This window comes from Panthera uncia, chromosome B4, assembly GCF_023721935.1.
Source record: "Panthera uncia isolate 11264 chromosome B4, Puncia_PCG_1.0, whole genome shotgun sequence".
NCBI classification, from domain to species: domain Eukaryota; kingdom Metazoa; phylum Chordata; class Mammalia; order Carnivora; family Felidae; genus Panthera; species Panthera uncia.
Genome location: NC_064809.1, coordinates 929,366 through 955,391, shown reverse-complemented (window position 1 = coordinate 955,391; position 26,026 = coordinate 929,366). Strand labels below are relative to the sequence as shown.

Sequence of the window (26,026 nt, the reverse complement as noted above, 5' to 3'; positions counted from 1 at the left end):
CTGAGGACGGACCTTCACCCCTGAGGACGGACCCTGACGCCTGAGGAGGGACCCTGATGCCTGAGGACGGACCCTGACGCCTGAAGACGGACCCTCACCCCTGAGGAGGGACCCTGACGCCTGAGGAGGGACCCTGACACTTGAGAAGGAACCCTGATGCCTGAGGACGGACCTTCACCCCTGAGGACGGACCCTGATGCCTGAGAACGGACCTTCACCCCTGGGGACGGACCCTGACGCCTGACGCCGGGGGCCTGAAAAAGGAGCCTTGCTGCCTGGGGGAACCCCTAACGCCGGAGGGCCCGCATCTGGGAGGACGTGGCCTGGGAGGAGAGGCAGCCCGGAGCAGGCGACCCCTGTCCCATCCCCGAGTTACGGGCCGGGCTCTCCCAGTCCCCCGGCAGGGAGAGGCGAGGGCGGATGAGCCCTCGCGGCCGCCTACCTTGGCGGACGGCACCACCGTGATCTTCTTGAAGTTGTAGTGCGCCATGCCAGCCGCCACACACGAGGGAACGCGGACGGATGCGTGGGACTTCCGCCGGAGTGGGCGGGACTTCCGCCTCGCGTCACTTCCGGGATCTTCTTGCGGCCCCGCCCGCACCCCCTGCACGGCTTCCTCGCCGCTTGGCTCCCCCGTCCGGCCGGAGGTCCCGGAGGAGGAGGTGGCCGGGACCTGCTGGGACCTGCTAGGGCGGGTGGGGGCGGGGCGGCGAGGAGAGGTCAAGGCCCCGACAGGCCGCCTACGGGCTTGTGCTTTTCGATCCGGCCGCCTCGAGGGGCTTGGGATTCCGGGAGCTCCGGGGGTCTAGGGGCCCGGAGTCCCAGGAACTCCAGAGTTCTTGGGGGGGGGGGGGGCCCGGGGGCCTCGGAAGGTCTCAGGGTCTTGGGGATCTCAGGGGCCGGGGAACTCCAGGACTCTGGGGTTCTAGAGGGCCCAGGGCGGTCTCAGGGCGGGGTGTTTGCCTCAGGATCCCGGAGGATTCGGGGCACCGTGGTCGTGGCCCGCTGGCGTGGGCTCCCCAGGAACGGACGCCCTGGTTTTGCGTTTTCTGCGGCCTACACCGACTCTGGACTTGTGAATACAGCGAAATCTTAATGAATGAGTAACGCGACAGCAGAGTCGTCCGCGGGGTGGGGGCTACCAATCTCCCCACCCCGGCCCCGGCCCCGCCCCCGGTCTGCGAAGCCAGACCCCGGTCTGTGTTCCCAGCCTCCCCGCCCCCCAGAGGCTCCCCGGGTGTCTGATCCCTGCCTCCTGGGCTCCTACTCCCCCCGCCCCCAGCCAGCCTCAACTGTCAACCTCTCTCTGATGCCTTGGCCATCGCTTTCTGTCTTCCCAACTGCTTCCCATCTGCTTAAAACCCTCCTGTCTCCATTCCCCGGACATCTCTCATTGCCTGTTCTGTTGGCTAATTTACCTGCCTGCCTCCCCGCCCAGCTTGTCCTCAGGATTTTGCCCTCCAGCCCTTGCTCTTCCTCCCTGAAGTCTCTCTTTTAAGGTCCCCTGACGGTTGCCTTGCATGGATTCCTCTGAAAAAACAGATATTTCCAGTCCCAACTTCTCTCTCAATGCCAGTCTGACATTTCCAATCAATTGTGAAATGCCCACCTGTGTGATTTCAGATGTGTCAAACCGGGCATTTCTGAAAATCAAAAACTCGTCTTCTCCCTGTAAGTAGACCTATCCTCACGCTGCCATGCCAGAGGGCAGCCTGCGCCCTGACTCCCCTGCAGACTGCAGAAAAAGGACTTGCTAAGTCCCAAGAACACAGGGCAGAGAAGACAAAGCCTGATCCAAGGCAGAGGGTTGCAATTAGCCCCACAAAGTGCATTAGGAACATCAAGGGGGGGCCGGTGGAGACAAGCCCTCTGGCGTCTGACAGATGAGAAAGTTGATAAGGGAGGTGCATCTGGACACTTACTACTGTAACTTCTGCTAACAGTGTGGCGACTCCCTCAGGTAACACATGTCGTGGTAAGCCTATGGACTTGTGACCATGTGCTGAGCACTATTCGAAGCGCTTAACTACGTATTAACTCACTTAATTCCTACAACCCCACAAGGCAGGTGGGTAAACCAAGGCACAGGAAGCTGCTCACTAGCCTGTGGTCAAACAGTTAACGGTGGCAGAGTTGGGTTTGAACCCAGGTGGCCTGGCCCAGCATTTTTGTTCTTGACCATTAGCTGTTCTGCTTCTCTGTCACCTTCTCAGATCCTTTCAACAAGTCCTGTTGTTGTTACAGAAACTTCCTATGTTCTGAAGTTGAAAATAATTTTGAATCATGATTCTCTCAGTTATTAACTATAATGCCCTTTTTTGTGTTATCAGGAGGTTAGATAAATATGCCTCCTATGTCTCCGTGGCACTTGCACAGAAAGCCTCTGGGATAATCAGGACTCTGTGGCCACAGTCACCTGCTGAACTGCTGGACAGCCCCGCAGAGCTCTGCTGGTGCCCTTCCTCTCCCTCGGGTGCCCGTGAGTTCCCTCAGCCCCTCCCGTCGCCCTCACGCTTACGTGGCCGGATCCTCCTTGAAAATCCAATATTTAGGTAAGTCCAACCAATCCTTGGCTTCAGACAGACAACTATCCTTTCTTGAACTCCTTCCTCCCTCTAGGCAAAAATCGAACAACTTCTTACATTTCTACAGGTCATTAACGTTTACAAAGTGCTATACTTTTTAGTATCAGCAGTATTCCCAACAACTTTGTGGTGTGGGGTTAACATAGGATTACAGGTTTGCTTCTCCCCAAAATCACGTGGCTCTAAGTGGCAAACAGGATGGGACCCCACTGGCCTGTAAATGCAATCATTATATATAGACAGTATATGGAGGGGACAGAACTGTTTAAAATGGTAATAATAATATGAAGTCAATATACGTGATGTTGGTTTTACACAGAACAGTTGAAGCCTACTTGGTCACGTAGAACAGAAGAGGAACCGTTCTTTGAAAGAAACCCAAAACAGGACTCTTGACAAAGAGCAAATACATTAACATGTGTGTCAGAAAAGAAATGTGAGGTAATTTTGTAAATCTTATCAGTAAAAAACTGACAGGCCTTTCATATTTTTACTGTTCTCTCATGAATTTGGAATCATATTTGCCAAAAAAAACAATAAACACTTGCCATGGTGAAGAGTCCAAGGCCTCAAGTCCCCCCCCCCACCCCAGCTCTGCCCTGTACAAGCTGCATGTGCTGTGGTGGGTGAGTCAGCTCCACGGAGCCCTGGCCCCTCTTTGCCAAGTGGAGAAATCATGTCCACCCCCAAAGGATTGTTTACAGTGATTAGTTAAGGTATGTGCACAAAAGCATAAGGCATAAAGTAAGAGATGTTAATATGAGGGCTGACTTTAACATAATTTTATATGAAAACTTTATTGGGTCAGCACAAGGTAATGTACTTCATTGCCATGAAGTATATTAAATGTTAGATATCTTTTTTTTTAATGTTTATTTTTTGAGAGAGACAGAGGGTGAGCGAGGGAGGGACAGAGGGAGAGGGAGACACAGAATCCGAGGCAGGCTCCGGGCTCCGAGCTGTCGGCACAGAGCCCGACACGGGGTTCGAACTCACAAGCTGTGAGATCATGACCTGAGCTGAAGTCGGACACTTAACTGACTGAGCCACCTAGGCGTCCCACTTTTTCTTTTTTTAATGTTTAGTTATATTAGGAGAGAGAGACAGAGACAGAGAGACAGAGAGAGAGAGGGAGTGGGGGAAGGGCAGAGAGAGAGGGAGATGCAGAATCCAAAGAAGGCTCCAGGCTCTGAGCTGTCAGCACAGAACTTGACACGGGGCTTGAACCCATGTACCGTGAAATCATGACCCGATCCGAAGTCGGACACTTAACTGATTGAACCAGCCAAGTGTATTAAATGCCAGATTTCTTACCAGAGATACTCGGCTCCCACATGTGGCAATGAAATCATCCCTCCGAGCGCGTCGTCATGCACACTCTGAGTTCTTTGCTAGCTTTGTAAGGGACAAGAACCAGCACATGAACAGAAGAGACGTATGGAACACCCTCCGGTCATCGTGCGTCTATGGGTGTGACGTTGGGGGAGGGGCTGTGGGAAAACGAGGCCACTCGCAGGAGCTGCGCAGCCGGGAGGCGTGTCTGAACGCCCAAGCCCCGCGGTCCGGAGCCGCACAGCCGGGAGGAGGTGCCCAGCATCGCACACCACTTGCGTGGTGATGAGAATCATCGTCCTTCCCTTTGCACCTGCCCTTTGCCTGGCTCAGCGTGGCTTCCTGGGGACAGGTGTGTGTCCCGAAGCACTAAGAGGCTGCTGGTGTCTGGGGGCCCTTTTAGAGGAGATTCGGAAAAGCCACCTGCAGCGAAGGCAGGTCACCAATTCTTGAGCTGATTTCCACCGTGTTTGAAGATGTCTGGTGACTCGGGCTCCTCAGAGGGTGAGCCTCGTGGCGGAAGTAAGCCTTGGCTGTGGCGAAGGAACCTCAAGGGTGCCCTGCGGTGCTTTCCGGCGACTTCCCCCAGTCGGGGTCCGTCACGGCATGGAACAGGCTGTCTTCCATGCCTGTTGTGCGGAATTGGTCTTCTCTGTTGTACTTTCTTGTTGCTGTGATTGTCACAGATGAAAAGTACGTTTTGCAGCAGAATCTGTGCCTGGGGAATGTGATCAAACTTCTTGCCTAAAAGGAGCCTTTGTGTGGGTGTTCGTACTTTGCCTTGCGTAGCTGTGCGGTATCAGTGTGAGGACCCTGCCCGTCCGTGAACACTTCTGATCCACTGCCCACAGGCCGGTGGCTTGGCGCAAGCCTGCTGTGCGGTCACCTTTCGCTCACTGAGTCACCATCACGGGACCTTGACCACCTACCTGCCCCTCCCGTGCACCTCGTGGCAGTGCTTGGTGATGGGGCTGCCGTTTGCTGTTCCGGCCCGGCCCGGCCACACCTTCACACAGCGGGACGTGTCCGCCCTGCGGTGCGGAGCCGCCTCCTTCCTCCCGCGCTCGCCCACAGTGTTTGCCCTACGAGTTCCTTCTTTCAAGGAACGGTCGGTTAGGTTCGTCTTTCGGAGTCCGGGGCTGTTACGGCACCGGTGGCCGGCAGAGGCCTGGCTTAACCCGAAGGCCCAAGGACTCTGCAGCAACTCACTACTCATCCTCATCCGGAGAACATCTGGTTCCGTGCCACAACTTCCCAGCTAGAAGTCACTTGTTCACACGTTTCAGATACGAAATGTAAAAACCAAGACCCTTATTAGGATGCGCTACGGCACAGCGATCGTGGCCCATTGTGTCGGAGTCTCGAAAACGGCCACAGGGTATGTCTGGGGATACCCAGGAGCCCCCATCCTGTGTGGGAGCGGCATTCCCAAACTTTTGGGGAACGCGGCCTGACAAGGCTGGTAAAGCTGCAGACCGTGCGTGAATGCGGGGAGAGTCAGAATGCCTTCCCGGCCTTTCTGATGGAGGCCGAGGGAGCCAGAAGGGAGCACAGATTCAAGATGCGGCTGCCACAACCCGGTGTTAGAAACACATTTGCCCACAGTGTCAACCCCACACGTCAGCAGCACCGCTTTGTAGTGAGGTATGTATTGTCATCTGTCGTCTTGGTCTTGGCCACAATTCGCCTCCCTGTGGAAGTGATGTGCTGTAAGAGAATCCGAAAAACCAAAACGCGGAGCCCCACCAGACTCCAGGCGGTGGACCAGACCTGGACGACGAGTGGAAATACTTTGTGATGCCCCAGTGTGAATAATAGGACACGAGTCACAGAGGATTGTGTCTTTCCCCCCGTACGCATCCGCTGCTTGCCTGAGGCAATGGAGATCATGTGTTGCTTGTGACCACCCAGTGGTTCAGATCCAGCCCCTATGACCTCTTGGGGGGCTCTCCACGCTGGTGTGAGAATGACAGCACCTGTAAGTAGGGTGTGAGCTGACGGAAAGCAGTGTGCTGTGACCACAGCCCAGGACACACGTTACAGGTGACCAGAGGCAATTGTTCGAATTTCTCAGCAAGGCCCCTGGTGCAGCCAGCCGGTCCAGCTAACGTCACCCTCCTGAGACCCAGGTCTCGAGGGTTGTTCCCACCCCGTGCGTGCTCCCCAGTGGAGCCCGAAGGCCAGCCTGCGGCCAGCACCCCTGACTCCTTGCAGTCAGGAACCTCCTTCTGAGCACCAGGGGAGCGTCGGCTTTGACCTGTGAGGCTCTCCTACCACCAGGCTACGCAGCCTCCTTGCGACAACAGAATCACTGTGGATGACGTCCACTCACCCACAACTGAAACTCGCGCTACCAGGAAGAGCCGCGGGGCTTGGTGGCTGGCCAGTAGACTGCATAAATACAAGACTCCACGTGGCTCGGCTTCACGCCAATTGTCAGAAAGGGAAGGCCAGTGTGCCCCCCAACTCTTGGGCTTGGGGAGTGTGCACGGAGTGAGACCAAGAGGGCAATGAGTGAAGGCGGTGTGGAACAGGACGGTCTTTCCCTTCTGTGTGACTCCTGCCAAGACCCACACGGTGGATGGCGAGTCCCCGAGGGTGGGGCGCATGGGAACCACCTCTCAGCCGGATGCGGGGCTGATGTCCCTTCCACCCTCCAAAGGAGAGCCAGATGGCCACATTCATTCCTCTTGCTACACTTTTGCTCCAGGTCAGCACGAGGGGCCGCGAATGCCGCTCACTTGTGTGGGGAGGTGGGCGCCCTTGGCCACCGGGTAAGTGGAAACTGTCCTTGGATCAGCTGTGGCCACGGCCACGCTAGGATCCCACCCTCGCCCACACTTTTGACGGGGCGACTTTTGATTGCTGCATTAGGCAACGCTTTGTGGTAAACATCAGGGTTGTCACCAGGAAGTGTGCCACATTGTGCTTATGACTTTAAACAACCCAGTTTTCAAATCTACTTTGGAATCTGAGTGAACGTGAACTAGTCCACGTCTCCAAGGTGAGCCGGTGCCAAACACTTCTCCGGGTTGGAGACACTTCCCAAGCTTCCCTGTGGGCCTGTTCTTTGGACTCTTGTCAGCAGCTCCCCCAACTCTGCTAATGAGGTTTCTGATATTGTTGGACTGTTCCAGAACATTCCATCTCAGAAACGCTGGCAAGCCTCCTGGCACCGAGAAAGATGCTGCTTGTGAGTGACTGTCAGCCTCAGCTCTGCATCTGGAGAACCTGGTTATCTTGGGCTCTGTCCCCCTAAAAACCCTCCAGACTCTTTTCTGCAGCCACCTCGAATCTCATTCCACCCAGTGCTCACTGCACAGAAATCAGACTCTGAACTTGCCAGGCTCCTGAGTCTGGGTGGAGTCTGGAGATGGGTCGGGTCTGGGTTTCCCATTCTGCAGAGCCCGCCGGACTAGCCTCGCCTCGCCCAGGCAGTGCTGCACCCCGAAGCCTCTTCCAGGCCTGGCGCCCTCCCCCAGCTCCCCCATCCTATGGCAGGTGCTGCCCGGCAGAGTTGTGGCTGCCGGGGACGGAGCAGGGGGACATGAGCCGGCACCCAGGCGGCTGCTCCCGGAAGCTGGCAGAAGCATGCTGCTGCCCATGTAGACGCCTCCTGGCATGGAAGGGCTGGGCCAGCGCCGGAGATGGGAGTTCACGCCTCTGTGCGGGTGCTTAACCTTTCCTGCCTGTTGACTTAGGAGCAAAGCCAGTCAGGAAATAGGCCCAAGAGCCAGAGGGCACCCAGCCCACGTCAACTCAGTACCGACGGAGCACCCATTGTGCTCACCCCTGACATCCTACGCTGTGCAAATGTCCCCAGCAGCAGGGGATTTGGGCCACAGAGTGAAAACCCGCAGCGGTGTGAATCTGTGTTCTCCACATCTCATACCTGCCGATACCTATATTTTCAGAATAGATTTTTGAAGAGCAAACAACCGTGTATCACAGAGTAAGATGTACACCCCAACCCAAGGATCTTAAAGCAAACACGGTGAGTGAAATAAGGAAGTTACAGGCAGGGCACGAAGGGCGGTCTCCAGAAGAGGGGGCTCAGGTGGGGTGAGACCTGGGCGAGGGGTCCCAGACACCTCCCAGCACGGTTCCTGGCAGCAGCTGGGCTGTGACGATGGTGCTCTCACTGGCTGGTCTCACACGGCTGCGTTTTAGTTCTGATGTCCAGGCCACCTCCTACCAAAACTGGAGCAGAGGTGGTTATATATATATATATATATATATATATATATATATATATTTTTTTTAGTTTATTTTGAGACAGAGAGAAAGGGTGCACACAAGTTGGGGAGGGGCAGAGAGAGAGAGAGAGAGTATCCCAAGCAGGCTCCACGCTGTCAGCACAGAGCCCAACGTGGGGACTGAAACACGAACTGTGAGATCATGAGCTGAGCAAAAATCAAGATTCCGACACTCAACCGACTGAGCCCCCTGGCGCTCCCCCCTTTTACTTTCTAGAGAAGCAGTTACCAGATCACTCAGAATTTGATGTGGCTTGCATTATATCCCTGCGGGACAGCATGGGCCCAGATCCTTCAGGCCAGGACTCCTAGGGACCTCTGGTTGACTTTTGCCTCCCTCCTGGCCCCACCCCTGCCTAGGCTCCTCCTGGTCCAGGAGTACTGGTGAGTGTCCTGCCCTGGCCTGCCCAGGCCCTGTCCACCTGCCCTCCTTGCACTGATTGCACACAGTACTGTGGTGGTTTGGGCGCCATCTGCCTGGTACCCACTGGCTCCTTGAAGGATGGACAGTAGCTGATTCACAGGCCCACCTCTGTGTTTCTGTCAATCAACCAACCTTCACCGCCGGGAGGAGGGAGGTAACAGGGACCTGACTGTGAAGACTGGGCACCTGAGTAACTTGCTTTTTCCGACAGTCCTCATTTATATCAGTGCTCACAGTTGTGACAGCTGGGCAGTCATTGGATGTAAATGGGCAGGTCCTCACTAGATTCTTTCCAAGGGCTCCCCTCTGGGTACCATGCCTGCAAGGTTGCAGGTGCCAGCACTCAGCCTGCCGCCCTAGTGCCTGGTGAGCGTCCGGGGCAGACACTTGGGCCTCGCTGGCTGTGGTGCGCTGGGAAGCTAAGTGTGCTTGCTGGAGACGGGGGCGGGGGGGGGGGGTCGGACATGGACGAGGTCCTAGTAGCTCTGTTATGTGTCAGGGGCGGGGCTGTGGGGATGGAGGGCCATCTGCCATCTTGTAACCCTGCGACCACCCCGCACACCTGACTGTGGGTCACTCAGACCCCTGTTCCTTCTCCCCCCTTGCCCACCTGGGACTGTCGAAGCACCTGCGCCCATGTGCACCGTGCACATGACATTGGAGTTTGTTCTTGGTCTGTCTGTGCATCTGTTCATCTGAGGTTCTGACTCCGAGGCCAGGAGGCCAGGAGGCCAGGAGCTGGGGCTGGAACGAGACACCGCTCCCCACCCCTCCCCCTCGGCAGCTGCAGAGCCTTGGTGAATTGTTTGCTTCACTGAACCTCAATGTTCTCTTCGAGAAACTGGAGATAATGAAAGCACGTACTGAGGCAGGAAGAAAACTGTCTCCAAAGACATCCATGTCCTAGTCCTCAGAACCCGTGAGTGCTACCTTCTGTCATGGAAAGGGATGTGATTATGGGCATGGAGCCTTGAGATGGGGAGAGTGCTCTCGATCATCTGGTCCCCTTCTAATTATGCCCGTTCTTAAAAGTGGGGACTCTTTCCCCACTGTGTCACAGAGACATGTGGCCACAGAGGGAGGGTCTGAGAAATGACACGCCGCTATCTTAGAAGATGGAGGAAGGGACGTGAGCCAAGGAATGTGGAAGCTTCTAGAAGTTAGAGAAGTCAAGGAACAAATCCCCCAAGTCAGCTTATAAATCCGGGGCAATGTCCGTGCTTTGTATTTCAGTATACCTCACAGTAGCTAGAATGGTGCTGGAGCCATAAACTAATAAAATTTAGAGATTTAGAACTGGAAAGGATCTCTCCAATGATTTTGTTCTACCACGATAAGCAATGTGTTGATCACAGATGGATGGCTGGTGGAGAGATAGATGGGTAAGTGGATGAGTGCTTGCGTAGATAGATGGATGGGTGCGTGGGTGGATGAGTGGATGGATGAAATAGCTAGCAGCCTAAAATGAGGTTTTGAGATATTTGTGGGATTTCTAAATGATTTCAATCCTTTCATCAGAGTTCAACCTGTCTCTTTTCCTCTCTTTGTAAGCCATACATAATAGAAAAGTTGACTGAGTTAACTCTAACCTGAGTTAAATATTGATCCTTGAGAACTCCGTGTTGAATAAGACCAAAACATCTATGGTCATTTACATGTAACACTCAGATATCATGTATCCTTCAGGTTCATTAAATGCATCAGAATGCACTAGATCCCAAAAGGGGAGGTAAAGAGTGAGGAGGTTTCCAGGTTTCTGGAGATGCACAGATTCACCTATAATTCATCTGTCACGTGGAACATTGGCGACAGAAGGGAGAGGTTGAGAAACTTTGGGTGGTTCAGGATTTATTCATAGGTTTGGCACACTAGAAGACATGATGATCAAAAATATGGCCCTTAAAATACAAATGCCATGGGTTCTCAAAATAGTGGAAATGGAATCATTAATATTGAACCACAAGAGAACCAAACAAACCGATTCTCCTAATTTCTGTTACTTCTGTGAGTTGTTACTACTCCTCTGGCCTTGCCCCCATTCCTAAATTGGATCTTTCATGACCTCAGATCAAGTCTGTCACTGTGAACACTACTGTCTTCAGAAAGCAGTCCAGGCTGCGGGCCTCCCACAAGGCAGTCACCGAGGACAGGGGCCTCCTTGTAGCCCTGCTACAGACTTGTCGCTGGCACAGCCCCCTCCCAACAGATGTTGGTCGAGTTCATGAACTAATCAGTTACATATTGTTATTTAGCCAGTTTCCATCTTCACATTGGGACAGACCTCAAGCCCAGAGATGGTATGAGACTTGACACAGCTAGTTAATGGCAAACCACAGCTGGAATCCATGTCTGTTCATAACTATGCCAACACTTTTCCACCTTAAGATACTCCAGAGAGGGGGCTCGTCCTCTCCTGTGGAATGAGGCCAGGGCCCCGTGGGGTCTCATTGGACCATAAGGCTTCCTGTTCCCAAGTATTGGAGGAGTCTCTGGTTTATTAAAATCATCGGAGTCATTCAAGTTCCTGTTCCATTTATAGCCCAGCCATCAGATGAGCTGTGGTGGCCCTATTTCTGTCCCAGGCTCTTGGTGTCAGGGCTGGCTTCTTTGGGGTCATGGAACAGGATTTCCATTCCAGACTTGCACCACATAGCCCCAAGGATGGATGGCAGGTGGCTCAGAGCTCAAGTTTCCAACTGAGACGCATCCATTCAACACGTGTTTATTTCATACTAACATGCTGGGCACTGCTGTAGGCTCTGGGGCACAGAAGTGAGCAAATCAGAAGCCCACACAATGGAATACTACACAGCCATGAAAAAAAAAATAAAATCTTGCCATTAGAAAGAACATGGATAGAGCTAGAGGGTGTTAGGCTAAGTGAAGTAAGTCAGACAGAGAAGGAAAAATACCCTATGATTCCACTTATATCTGGAATCTAACAAACAAAGCAAGACAAAATGAAAAACAGAAGCTCATAAATACAGAGAACAAATAGGGGTCTGCCAGAGAAGAGAGGGTTAGGAAATAGACGAACTAGGTGAAGGAGATTAAGAGGTGCGAACATCCACTTATAGTAAGTCAGGGGATGAAAAGTACATAGCATAGGGAATATCGTAGGGAAAAAAAATCCTGCAACTTTAATGAATTCATTTATCAGTGCTAATAGTTTTTTGGTGGAATCTTTAGGGTTTTCAATATGGAGTATTGTGTCACCTGCAAAGAGTGAAAGTTTTGCTCCTTCCTTGCTGATGTGAATGCCTTAATTTCTCCATCTTGTCTGACTGCCGTGGCTGGGATTTCCACTACCACATTGAATAAAAGTGGTGAAAGTGGACATCCCTGTCTCGTTCCTGATCTCAGCGGAGAAGCTCTCAGCTTTTCACCACTGAGGATGATGTTAGCTGTGGGGTTGTCATACATGGCCTTTATTATATTCCTTCTATACTTTGTTGAGAGTATTTATCATGAATGGATGTTGACTTTAAAGTTTTCGCTCTGTAACCATGGAGTACGATTTTAGTTGCAGATTGTTCACATATGGGTCACGTTAAGAAAGTTTCCTTCTATTCCCAGTTTATTGAGTGTTTCCATCATGAAAGGGCATTGAATTTTCTTAAATTCTTTTTCTGCATCCATTAAGATGATTATATGTTTTTTTCACCTCCATTCTATTAATGTATCATATTCCACTGATTAATCTTCATACGTTGAACCATTCTTGCAATCCAGGAATAAATGCTTCTTGGTAATGGTGTGTGATCTTTCTAATATGGGGCTGAATTCAGTGTGCTAGTATTTTGTTGAGTTTTGCATCAATATTCATAAGGGATGGTGGTCTATGGCTTTCTTGCAATGTCTATGTCTGGTTTGGGTATCATGGTAATTTGATAACTTAATTTTTTAAATCCTTGCCTTTTAAAATAAATTCTAAGGATGGGGTGAATATACCTTTCTACATAATTAAATTTGGTATATTCTAGAACAGGTGCAGTTGCCTGCCTAAATGTACTTACTAAAAAATATTTCCCATTCCTAGTTTTGTAACACCTGAGAATATCACTTCAATTATTTCGAGGGGTTTTAACATATCTTTCAAAAGTTTTCAAAACAAAGTTATACTTAATTCAGCTTAATTAAAGAAGTCCTTTTTGGGGTGTAATATTGCAAAAATTATACGATAAAGATAGATATCAAATTTCAAATTTCCTTTTGAGAAAATTGCTTCCCCTAAAACATTTCCTTTCATGGTTTTAAAGACACGTGTCATACATTTTGACACTTAAACCAAATCTGAATACTTAGTTTACTTCAACCATTATGCAGAGCTATTCCTTTTCTAAGAGGGTAAATTGCTTCTATTACACAGTTGCAAAATACCTGGAAAAAAAGTAATTTGCACCTCCATTCCTCTCTAAAGTGTATTCCTTTTGCATGTCTATGAACTTCATATAAATTTATAAAATTTTATAGCATTTTCTGATATTAATATAGCCAGCCACATTAGCTCTTTTGAAATTAGATTTTGCATGGTGGGTCTTTTTCTGTCCTTTTACTTTCAATCTGTCTATGTCTTTAAGTTTAAAACATGCTGATGTAGATAGAAGATAGTTAGATTTGGTTTTCTCCCAGTCTAATGATTCTATTCGAATATTCAGACTATTTCTAGCTAATGTAATTCCTGATAAAGCTGGGTTTAAGTCTGCCATCTTGCTCTTTGTTTCCATTTGTTCTTTATTCTCTCTTTCCTCCCTTCTTTCCATTAATAAGTAATTGTTGGTATTTCATTTATTGTTTCTATTGGCTTTTTAGCTGTCTTTTTTTTTTTAATATCTTTTAATGGTAACTCTAGTGATTACAATACACACCTTCAGTTCATCACAGTCTACCTTAAGTTAATGTTATAAAACTTCATATTCATTGTAAGAAACAATATAATATTCATTTATTCCTTAGCACATCGCGTTGTTTTACTTTTATGTGCATCATAACCCCCCAATATGCCATCATCACCATTATCATAATCATCATCATCATCATCACTATTTCTTTATTTTTAAAAAATCTTGTAGTATTTTATTTGAATAAACCCATTATAATGGCCTGAAACAAAATGATCAGCACAAAAGGAAATTACAGCGTCACTATATTTATACAAGAGGGAGCAGCAAGGGGCACATTTGTAAGTGCCTATAACACTGTTCAATCGATCCACGTTAAATACCATAAAAGTAAGTAGTCAGAATGCAGCGTCATATACATACCATTGAAAAGGAAAGGGGAACATTTACAGAGTTAAGCTTTTGTATAACATGTGAGTTTTGATCTGCTATGTTTAAGTTAGCAAAAAGCCTTACAGTTTGTGTGAAATGGTCGTGTGCCCTCATCTCACCCACCACTAGATCAAGACACTGAAACTGAGAAGAGTTCCTTCCTTATTTACAGCTTTATTCTTGACATCCCTTTTTGAGACCAAAACGATTGTGGAGCTGACTCGTACCTGGAGTAATTACAAAATACCACGGTCATAACAACAAGAGCCAAAAGAAGTATCTACCATCGTTTTACCTTTCAACTGCTGAGGTCACCTACGACACAGTGCAAGAAAGCACAATTGTGCATTCACGAGTTGACTGTACCAACCTCTGTAAAAATTTAGGAATGAGCACATCCGAGTAAATGGCTACTTCTTTATCTCACAGAGTAAAATCAAGCATTTTCTACTTTAAAATTATTTCTGTGTAAAACAAAGACAGAACTCTTGGAGGTCAAACAAGGAAAACAGATAGCAAGTGGAATGCACTGTTAAGTCATGAAACAAAGAAGAATCTGCAGTAGAAGTCAGGCAGTATAATCCACAACCTTTTTAGGGGAGTACTTATTCCCAGCAACCATCACATCTCTGGTAAGATCTCATTTAAAAAAAAAAGTCACAAGTTCTAAAAAGTTAATAATCCACTCTCTGAAATCAGATATAAAACTATGACCAACAGAAGATACACAGAGTGAACGGTTTTACTAAAAGCTGTTGACGTTTCCATCAGCAGTAACCATAGGGAGCTGGCTGGTTGTAACCACAGTGTCTGTATCCGTGGGGGTAGTAAGTTTCATGTCTATACTGCAGGTAACTGTTACCCCAGGATTGTCCATGCCGCTGATTGGATCGGGTGTCAGTTTGCCACCCCCACTGGTTTGACCTCTAAACAGTCTATTACCTTGCAACTGATCGCCTCTGTGTCTCTGGCTCCCAGCAGCTCGGCTGTTCTACTCCTCAACAATTGGAAGGAGACCCAGGAGGGCTCTTCAGGTATTCATGGTACTCTTTGCCATCTTCTGTGAATGTACTGGCAAATGTCTCTTCAAAATTTGGAACAGCTTCAGAAGGGTCTGTATTCCTGAAATTCCCAGCAACTTAAGGCAGCTCTACTGTTTAATGTTTATGTTGTTTTCATCTCCAGCCCACAGCGTGGCCAAAGGATCTCCCAGTACTTCACCTCTCCAAGGTAACGGAGCCACTCCCATTACTATTCTTTTTTTTTTTTTTTAACATTTATTTATTTATTTTCGAAAGAGAGAGACAGAGACAGAGACAGAGACAGAGCACAAGCAGGGGAGGGGCAGAGAGAGGAGGGAGACACAGAATCCGAAGCAGATTCCAGGCTCTGAGCTGTCAGCACAGAGCCCGACTTGGGGCTCAAACCCATGAACCATGAGATCATGGCCTGAGCTGAAGTCGAATACTCAACCAACTGAGCCACTCAGGCGCCCCCCCCCCCATTACTATTCTTTTAAACAGATTTTTTAAATTTATGAAAAAATAATATTTTAAATTTACCTGTATATTGAATTTCCGGTACCTCTTGCAGATCCAGGTTCCATCTTGGATGCTTTCCCTTAAACCTTAAGAACTTCCTTAGCATTTCTTGTAGTGCAGGCCCATTGGTGCAAAATGTTGTGAGATCTTTTTTCTTCTAAAATGTCTTTATTTTTCCTTTATTTTGAAGAATATTTCCACTGGGTATAGAATTTAGGTTGCTAGGTTTTTGGTGTTTTTTTTTTTTAATTTGTAAGTAATTTTAGAATTTCAAAGATACTATTACATTGTCTTATGGCTTTCATTCTTTTTTTTATAAAATTTTTTAATGTTTATTTATTTTTGAGAGACAGTGTGAGTGAAGGAGTTTCTTTTTTTTTTTTTTAATTTTTTAATGTTTATTTATTTTTGAGAGAGAGACAGTGTGAGTGAAGGAGAGGGAGACACAGAATCCGAAGCAGGCTCCAGGCTCGGAGCTGTCAGCACAGAGCCTGATGCAGGGCTTGAACCCACAAACCATGAAATCATACCCGAGCCGAAGTTGGATGCTTAACCAACTGAGCCATCCAGGTGCCCCAGCTTTCATTGTTTCTGATGAGAAATCAGCTATCATTTTATTTTTTTTTTCAGCTGTCATTATATAGTTATTCCCCTGAATGTAATGTGCAGTTTTTCTCTAGCTATATTTAAGTTTTACCCTTTTTGGTAATCTAACTATCATATGTCTAGGAGTGGTTTGTGTTTTTTCTGACTGGGATTCACTGAATTTCTCAGATCTGTGAGTTTGTGTCTTTCATCAATTAAAGAAAATCTTGTCCATTATCTCTTCAAATATAGAAGAGACAGTTCTATACTTTATTATCTCTCTTTATTTTGCCCCATTCCTTCAATTCCTTAGAGTCCTAAGCTCCATTAACATATATTTTTAACCAATTTATAGTTCCACACATCTTGGATATTCTTTTATTTGCCATTCTTTCCTCTCTAATTTGGATAATTTCTAATGAAGTATCTTCAAATTAACTGATCCTTTCTCTTCTGTATCCATTATGCTGTTAAGTCTATTGAATTTTTCATTTCAGATATTGTATTTTTTTTTACTTCCAGAATTTTCCTTCCATTAATTTTTTTATAGTTCCCATTTCTCTGGTGAGAATTTTCATCTACTCACCTGTTCTGTCCATCTTTTCACATTTTTTTATAAATTTTTTTTATATTTATAATAGTTGTTTTAAAGTCTTTATCTGCTAATTCCAACATCTAGGTCATCTGTTGGTCTGCTTCTATTCACTTTTTTCTTGATTATGTCTCATATTTCTTGGCATATCTAGTGGTTTTTCACTGTATACTTGACATTGTGGATGATACACTGTAGAAACTCTGGATTGTCTTACCTTTCTCTATAAAGAGCAGACATTTGCTTATTATTCTGGTAGGCAGTTAAATTTGTGGCAGATTACTTTGATCCTTTGGAAGGCTGGTTTTAATCTTTGTTAAGACAGCTCTGCTTTGGGTTGCCTGGAAGGCTCAGTTGGTTAAGCATTTTACTTTTGACTCAGGCTCAGGTCATGATCTCATGGTTCCTGAGTTTGAGCCCCATGTCAGGCTCTGCGCTGACAGTGCAGAGCCTGCTTGGGATTCTCTGTCTCCCTCTCTTTCTGCCACACACACTCTCAATCTCAAAACTAAATAAATCAACTTAAAAAAAAAAAAAACAGGTCTGCTTCGGTTTTCTTCTTTGCTCTAGAGTATACTCTCCTGTATCATGCATATTTAAAAGTTTTCGTATATTTTGACATATTTAAAACTTTTCTATCTGGGGAGAGACTGCCCCTTCCAGGGCCAGCCAATTGTTAAGATGCCAAAAAGCTCATTGGGAAGCATGCCTCTGATCTGCAAACTAACCAGTCTGGAGCCAGAACTCCCCTATCTGGCCCCTGCACCCAGGAGGCAGTATTCTTCTGTCTTCCTTTCAGAGCCAGGGACATACCCTACAGCTTAGGGCCTGATGGAATTATTCAACCAGGCCAGTCCTAGGCTGTCTGCCCTGCCATCTTGCCTTTCTTTCCTACAGAAATCCCAGTAAAGGTCTTGATTTCCACTTTCCTCTTACTCCTGATGATTCTGGTGCTTCCTTATGTGGCCCCGCATGGCATTGTGCCTCCCATTTCTGGGACCCATGAGCATAGTAAACTTGTTCTTTCCTGAATCTCTCCTGCATGTCCTCTTGTGGCTGCACCTCAGTGAGCATCACAGAAAAGAACACAGAAGACTCTTAGCCTGAAATGTGACCAATACCCCAAGGGGTGTCCCTTCTGGGAAAGCCACAGTGTCTATCAAGCCCTTCGCACTCAATGGAAATCGAACTCCAAATTGTCTCCAGCACTGGGCAGCCCAGGACCTCCTCAGCTATTCAGCTTTCCAGCTACTGATTTCTGGGTGCGGGGGTGGGAGGGGTGTAGTTAAGAGCCACACACATGTAGTTAAGAGCCAGCCAAGACTGTGAAATGTCTTTGCGCAAACTCAGGAACCAAAGTAATACTGGCTTCATAGAATGAGTCTGGAAGTTTTCCTTCCCTTTCTATTTCTTGGAATAGCTTGAAAAGGATAGGTATTATCTCTGCTTTAAACGTCTGGTAGAACTCCCCTGGGAAGCCATCTGGTCCTGGACTCTTATTTTTTGGGAGATTTTTGATAATCGATTCAATTTCTTCGCTGGTTATGGGTCTGTTCAAGCTTTCTATTTCCTCCTGATTGAGTTTTGGAAGAGTGTGGGTGTTTAGGAATTTGTCTATTTCTTCCAGGTTGTCCAATTTGGCATATAATTGGCATATAATTTTTCATAGTATTCCCTGATAATTGTTTGTATCTCTGAGGGATTGGTTGTAATAATTCCATTTTCATTCATGATTTTATCTATTTGGGTCATCTCCCTTTTCTTTTTGAGAAGCCTGGCTAGAGGTTTGTCAATTTTGTTTATTTTTTCAAAAAACCAACTCTTGGTTTCGTTGATCTGCTCTACAGTTTTTTTAGATTCTATATTGTTTATTTCTGCTCTGATCTTTATTATTTCTCTTCTTCTGCTGGGTTTAGACTGCCTTTGCTGTTCTGCTTCTGTTTCCTTTAGGTGTGCTGTTAGATTTTGTATTTGGAATTTTTCTTGTTTCTTGAGATAGGCCTGGATTGCAATGTATTTTCCTCTCAGGACCGCCTTCGCTGCGTCCCAAAGCATTTAGATTGTTGTATTTTCATTTGTTTCCATATATTTTTTAATTTCTTCTCTAATTGCCTGGTTGACCCACTCATTCTTTAGTAGGGTGTTCTTTAACCTCCACGCTTTTGGAGGTTTTCCAGACTTTTTCCTGTGGTTGATTTCAAGCTTCATAGCATTGTGGTCTGAAAGTATGCATGGTATAATTTCAATTCTTGTAAACCTATGAAGGGCTGTTTTGTGACCCAGTATATGATCTATCTTGGAGAATGTTCCATGTGCACTCGAGAAGAAAGTATATTCTGTTGCTTTGGGATGCAGAGTTCTAAATATATCTGTCAAGTCCATCTGATCCAATGTATCATTCAGGGCCCTTGTTTCTTTATTGACCGTGTGTCTAGATGATCTATCCATTTCTGTAAGTGGAGTGTTAAAGTCCCCTGCAATTTCCACATTCTTATCAATAAGGTTGCTTATGTTTATGAGTAATTGTTTTATATATTTGGGGGCTCCGGTATTTGGCGCATAGACATTTATCATTGTTAGCTCTTCCTGATGGATAGACCCTGTAATTATTATATAATGCCCTTGTTCATCTCTTGTTATAGCCTTTAATTTAAAGTCTAGTTTGTCTGATATAAGTATGGCTACTCCAGCTTTCTTTTGGCTTCCAGTAGCATGATAAATAGTTCTCCATCCCCTCACTCTCAATCTAAAGGTGTCCTCAGGTCTAAAATGAGTCTCTTGTAGACAGCAAATAGATGGGTCTTGTTTTTTTATCCATTCTGATACCCTATGTCTTTTGGTTGGCGCATTTAATCCATTTACATTCAGTGTTATTATAGAAAGATACGGGTTTAGAGTCATTGTGATGTCTGTATGTTTTATGCTTGTAGTGATGTCTCTGGTAGTTTGTCTCACAGGATCCCCCTTAGGATCTCTTGTAGGGCTGGTTTAGTGGTGACAAATTCCTTCAGTTTTTGTTTGTTTGGGAAGACCTTTATCTCTCCTTCTATTCTAAATGACAGACTTGCTGGATAAAGGATTCTCGGCTGCATATTTTTTCTGTTTAGCACACTGAAGATATCGTGCCAGTCCTTTCTGGCCTGCCAAGTTTCAAAAGAGAGATCAGTCACGAGTCTTATAGGTCTCCCTTTATATGTGAGGGCACGTTTATCCCTTGCTGCTTTCAGAATTTTCTCTTTATCCTTGTATTTTGCCAGTTTCACTATGATATGTCGTGCAGAAGATCGATTCAAGTTACGTCTGAAGGGAGTTCTCTGTGCCTCTTGGATTTCAATGCCTTTTTCCTTCCCCAGTTCAGGGAAGTTCTCAGCTATTATTTCTTCAAGTACCCCTTCAGCACCTTTCCCTCTCTCTTCCTCCTCTGGGATACCAATTATGCATATATTATTTCTTTTTAGTGTATCACTTAGTTCTCTAATTTTCCCCTCATACTCCTGGATTTTTTTATCTCTCTTTTTCTCAGCTTCCCCTTTTTCCATAACTTTATCTTCTAGTTCACCTATTCTCTCCTCTGCCTCTTCAAGCCGAGCCGTCGTGGTTTCCATTTTGTTTTGCATTTTGTTTAAAGCGTTTTTCAGCTCCTCGTGACTGTTCCTTAGTCCCTTGATCTCTGTAGCAAGAGATTCTCTGCTGTCCTCTATACTGTTTTCAAGCCCAGCGATTAATTTTATGACTATTATTCTAAATTCACTTTCTGTTATATTATTTAAATCCTTTTTGATCAGTTCATTAGCTGTTGTTATTTCCTGGAGATTCTTCTGAGGGGAATTCTTCCGTTTGGTCATTTTGGATAGTCCCTGGAGTGGTGAGGACCTGCAGGGCACTTCCCCTGTGCTGTGGTGTATAACTGGAGTTGGTGGGCGGGGCCGCAGTCAGTCCTGATGTCTGGCCCAGCCCACAGCTGGGGCCACAGTCAGACTGGTGTGTGCCTTCTCTTCCCCTCTCCTAGGGGCGGGATTCACTGTGGGGTGGCGTGGCCCATCTGGGCTACTTGCTCACTGCCAGGCTTGTGGTGCTGGCGATCTGGCGTATTAGCTGGGGTGGGTAGGCAAGGTGCACGGTGGCAGGAGGGGCAGGCTTAGCTCGCTTCTCCTTAGGTGATCCACTTCAGGAGGGGCCCTGTGGCAGCGGGAGGGAGTCAGATCCGCTGCCGGAGGTTTGGCTCCGCAGAAGCACAGAGTTGGGTGTTTGCGCGGAGCGAGCAAGTTCCCCGGCAGGAACTGGTTCCCTTTGGGATTTTGGCTGGGGGATGGGCGGGGGAGATGGCGCTGGCGCCTTTGTTCCCCGCCAAGCTGAGCTCTGCCGTCCGGGGGCTCGGCAGCTCTCCCTCCCTTTGTCCTCCAGCCTTCCCGCTTTCCGAGCAGAGCTGTTAACTTCTGACCTCCCAGACGCTAAGTCGCGCTTGCTGTGGGAACACAGTCCGTCCGGCCCCTCCGCTTTTGCCAGCCAGACTCGGGGGCTCTGCTTGGCCGGCCAGCCGCGCCTCCGCCCCGGCTCCCTCCCGCCGGTCCGTGGAGCGCGCACCGCCTCGCCGCCCTTCCTACCCTCTTCCGTGGGCCTCTCTTCTGTGCCTGGCTCCGGAGACTCCGTTCTGCTAATCCTCTGGCGGTTTTCTGGGTTCTTTAGGCAGGTGTAGGTGGAATCTAAGTGATCGGCAAGATGCGCGGTGAGCCCAGCATCCTCCTACGCCGCCATCTTCCAACAGGTGTCCCTCTTTGCGCAAACTCAGGTGAGAGGTCCAGTCTGGTGCATCCCTCCCTTCTGGGATTTTCTCTTCAGTTTCCAGCCCTCTGGTAGCATCAACCTCCAAATTCTCTCTCTTTATCTTGGTAAAATCGCCACATTTTGCTTGAGCCCTAGTGTCATGAGCCCTGAGGGGGCTGGGATGTGCTGTTGGGGAGAAGTCAGATGAATGTGGCTAAATGGTATCCGCTGGTTTGCTTCCTTTATTTCAACGATTGTGTCCTTCCAGCTTCTGTCTGTTTCCACTTGCTGCTGCTGCCTTCACACTATTGTTCTTCATATTTGATATAGAGTTTATCATTGTTATTAGCAGGAGGGTTTGTCCAACCGAGGCAACTCTGCCATGGCCGAAAACAGATTTTCCAAAATATTTTCCTGATGTGCAAATGAGTCCACATCAAATGATGTGGAATCAAAATCAGAAATCCTTACAAATTGAGAAAACCATATTTTCTCACTGTTGTTGTAAAATAATTTTGGTCACGTCTACTTCCTAGTATCCGTAAATTACAGAACTCTAATAGTTGTAATTGAGTGAACACTCTGTACTTAGAGAGCAATAAAGCAGAGTGATCGGTTCCTCGCACACACCCTCCCTTCCCTGTGTTTAATGTACGTAGCATCACACGGAACTTCCTAGTGGTTCACTTGAGCGACAAAAACAATTTCTATAAGCTTGTCTGGGAAAGAAAAGTTACTTTTCGACACTTTGATATTGGAACCAATATTTAAACTGATGGGATTCCTTACGTTGTCAATAAAATGACAGATAGTTAAAATGAAAGAACCAATTTCTGCTCCCAAAGCTTGCTCAAATGACGTTTTCCTCAACCATGGCTGGGCTCGAACAGCTTCCAGAGACCTGGGTGTGGATGCTGCGTGGGCGGCAGAGCGCCTCTGCGCACACACAGGCCACCGTACTTGGTTTCTGAAAACACCCGCTTCATCTGACATGGAGCAGAGTATCACCGGAGGACAGTCGAGCCAAACCCAACACTGGAGCTCTGACACATCCGGTAATAAAACGTTTAGCTTGGCTCGGAAATGCTACTTGCAATGTTTCCACTCCTTCTCAATCTCCATCTTTCATTTCCTTCGTCCCTGATTCTTCCACTGGTACTTCCAGTTTTCACACAGAGTTTCTTCTCTCTTGATGCTCAGTACAGTCTGATAGTTACCATTAAACAACAACAACAACAAAATGGGATACCTGGGTGGCTCAGTCGGTTGAGTGTCCAACTCCTGGTTTACGGCTCAGATCGTGATCTCATGGTTCGTGAGATCGAGTCCCACGTCAGGCTCTGTGCTGACAGCTTGGCCCCTGCCTGGGACTCTCCTTCTCTATCTGCCCCTCCCCTACCCACTTGCTCTCTCTCTCTTTCTCAAAATAAATAAATCATCATGGAAAAAATAAAAACATAATAGAAAAATAAGAAACCACAAAGGAAAGGAAAACACATTCATCGGACTTCAAGGAAGAAACAAAGCACAGCACCTCTGAGAACAATCCAAGCCGACGCAGCTGTCTTTTCCTCTGAAAAGACACCTTCTCTAGGAGGCGGACCAAGACCAACAGGACGGCTGCGATGCAGTGCAGAGCTCGTGGACGGAAGTCCTGCCGCTGCTTTCCAAGGACCGGTGCAAACACAAGCCGCTTGGAATCTCCATCCTGCTCCCACTCTGAGCCAGGGACCCCATGGATTCACAGAATCGCAGAACCCCGGATCTGGAAGGGACGGAAGGGATTACTTAATCCGATTTGTACCTATCATCGTGAGATTCTCCTTCAAAATACCCTTGAAGGACAGCTCTGAAGTTCCCTCCTGTGACCAGAGTCCATGGTTTCTCACCTCAGCCCACCCCACCTCTGGACAGTGTCAGTGGCTAGAAATTTCTTTCTGACATTAACTAAAATCCTCAGTTCAGGACTGGTACTCAATGGCCCTTGCCCTCTACAAATCTACAGTTACCTAACAGTAAATATAGACAGGCGAGAGATTGCACTTTCTTTCTGTAAGTCAACTTAGACTTACATCCAAGTCTCCCTCTGGTAGTGTCCACAGCAACATTCTGTCTCAGTGGTTATAAAATTCCCGGCCAACACCCGATGACCCCAGGGCAATGAGGAGTTCCCAGGGGCCTACGCAGAGCCAAATATTCAGGGACATTCTTATTTCAGTCCTTTCGTGTGTGCTCGTTGCCAGTGGAATGCTCAGGGTCCCGTTGGGGCCGTTGTGGGTGTGGCTGCTGGGCCATCCCAGGTCCTGCCACCTCCCAGGGCACCTTCATGGAGGGGGGCAGGTTAGTAACACGAGGCAGGTCACCTACACCTGTTCTATTCCTCCCAGGATATCTTTTCCTCCTAATTCTTTTTTTTTTTTTTTTTTTAGTTTATTATTTATTTTCAGTGAGAGAGAGAGAGCAGAGGAGGGGCATAGAGAGAGAGGGAGGGAGAGAGAGAATCCAAAGCAGGCTTCATGCTGTCAGCACAGAGCCCAATGTAGGGCTCGAACTCATGAACCATGAGATCATGACCTGAGTCTGAACCAAGAGTTGGACACTTAATCGACTGAGCCACCCAGGTGCCCCTCTCCTAAAAGTACCTACTTCTTGAAAGTACCACTCCTCTCTACCCTACCACAGGAAACTGTTTAATTTCTTACCAGCTTCCATAAAAGTCAGGGAGGGCCCTTGTCATCCAGCCTCCTGGCACAGCCCCAGGCAATGAAATTCCACTTGCACACTTGCCTGAAGTGTGGCGGGGCAGCAGGGAGGCCGGAGAGGAAGGTAAACACAGAGGCCCAAACACGAGTTTTAACTGCCGCACGAAGCACAGATAAATCCTTTTCTCCATTTCCTTCCGAATATTTGTCACTACCTATCATGTTTGCCTCAAATGCTACCACCCAGTTCAGAAACCATTCCTGGTGCCTTCACTGATTCCCCCAAAACAGAGTTTCCAAGTTTTCCATCCCTGTCTCAACCTGCTACCATTTGTCACGCCTTTTAACGTATGGCGCCAAGACCCGTGGAGCGCAGGCGCGGTGTGACCCAGGATCCGAATCGCGGAGCCGGGCGAGCGCGCCCTCTGGACGACACACAGTAATTGCGTGACAGTGCGTCTGTCCCCCACCCGCCTCGTGCGGTCGCCCCTCGAGACTGCAGCCAACACGCAACTGCACACTCTCTTCCAGCACCTTCTCCGGAGTGTCGATGGGAGCGACCCCCGTGAAGCTCTCCTCCGTGGCTGCCTCGCTTCTGAGAGAAGCCGTCTCCATCCCTTCGGTTTGTCGGCCACGCTCCTCGGATCCCAAGGAGTTTCAGCATTTCGGGAATCGCCCAAAGCGGGTGGAGCTGTCAGACGCCGGGCTTTGAGGGGGCTCGGCCTCTCCACCTTCCGTGACTTGTCTCCGTGTTTGTTTGATTGGAAGCAACTCGGTAAAACCTTCTCTCTGCGTCCACAGTTGAGGTGCCCACGTGGGGCTAAGCCCTATCAGTTTGGGGCTAATTGGGGGAAAGGCCGATGGAATTAGCGGGAAGTCGAGTACCTTAACCAAAATTCACTAATAGAGGGTTGCCAAGGAGAACGAAATTCTTTGGAAACTTTCTAAGAACTATGTTAATTAGCATACAAATTCTTCATCTGGAATCGCTGTAGTGTTTGGCCTCAATTTGCTCTCAAGTAACATGACTTGCTTTAGAAAGGCTTTTTATTAGCTTGAAGGTACACTATGGCCGGAGCCCGTATGATTACTACAAATTACCAGGTTCCACATTCATGAAGTGTTCATGCCTGAGGATTACAGGGTCTTGGAGACAGAGAAGATCTCCGTGGATATTGAATCTAAATTTCTCCCTGTTGCTAAAAGCCTCTGCTTGAATATTTTTCCTGAGCGCTATGAGCATATATTACACGATATACGGAAGGAAGGGGGGAGAGAGAGGAAGAGGGAGAAATGTTTTTATTTTTGATTGAGTCAAAATCCTTCTCGGGTTGATTTCCACCTCCCTGCTTCAGCCCTGCACTGGGAAACACCGCACAAGAAGACGCAGCCTGCTCTTCTGAGAACTTTTCACTACAGGCTCGGCAGAGCCGGGTACTTGGGCCGGCGAGCGTAGCCACCGCCCTCTCGCTAACCACCGTGGCCTCTGTCCTTCCTGGGAGGCACCCCCCACCCCCCAGTGCTCGGGGGCCAGGGTGCACCTGCGGAGAGCGGTGGACCAGTGTCTGCACCCCATCCCCACGTGACTTCCATGGGGAGTACTGTGTGCAGCTCACCCCACGCAGGGCTCCGACCGTGCAGGTGACCAGTAACTACCTCATTATCTCTGCCCCCTCCCTTCCCAATCAACACGGGGACGGGGTGCCTCCATAGAACACCCAGACATTCTTTCTCCCCGAGAAGGTGTGTCGCGGAGAAGCACAGGCTGCCGAGAGACGTTCATGGGCTAGGGGGGTTCTTCTCCACCTACCTGGCCCACGGAAAACCTCTGCCCTCAACCGGGTTCTTAATCTTGGTGGCACATAGAATCACTCAGGGGCTTTAAACATGGTGATGTCCAGGCCACGCCGGGACCAGTGAGGCTGATTCACCCAATTTGGCCCTGAAAAAGCACTTATCATTGCTTCCTCTC

The 26,026-nt window shown here is 48.0% G+C and overlaps 1 protein-coding gene and 1 pseudogene across 1 annotated transcript in view; both read right to left on the bottom strand.

Annotated features, from left to right (window-relative positions):
* The window catches only part of GTPBP4 (GTP binding protein 4), a 23,585-nt gene extending 23,035 nt beyond the window's left edge, over positions 1-550 (bottom strand). Inside the window, exon 1 of the mRNA XM_049626761.1 lies at positions 443-550. Within this exon, the coding sequence (XP_049482718.1) occupies positions 443-490 (48 nt within the window). The 5' untranslated portion in view covers positions 491-550. The remainder of the gene's footprint in view (positions 1-442) is intronic.
* A 13,770-nt stretch (positions 551-14,320) lies between these two features.
* Positions 14,321-24,669, bottom strand: LOC125918401 (RNA guanine-N7 methyltransferase activating subunit-like; annotated as a pseudogene).
* Positions 24,670-26,026: the final 1,357 nt, after the last annotated feature.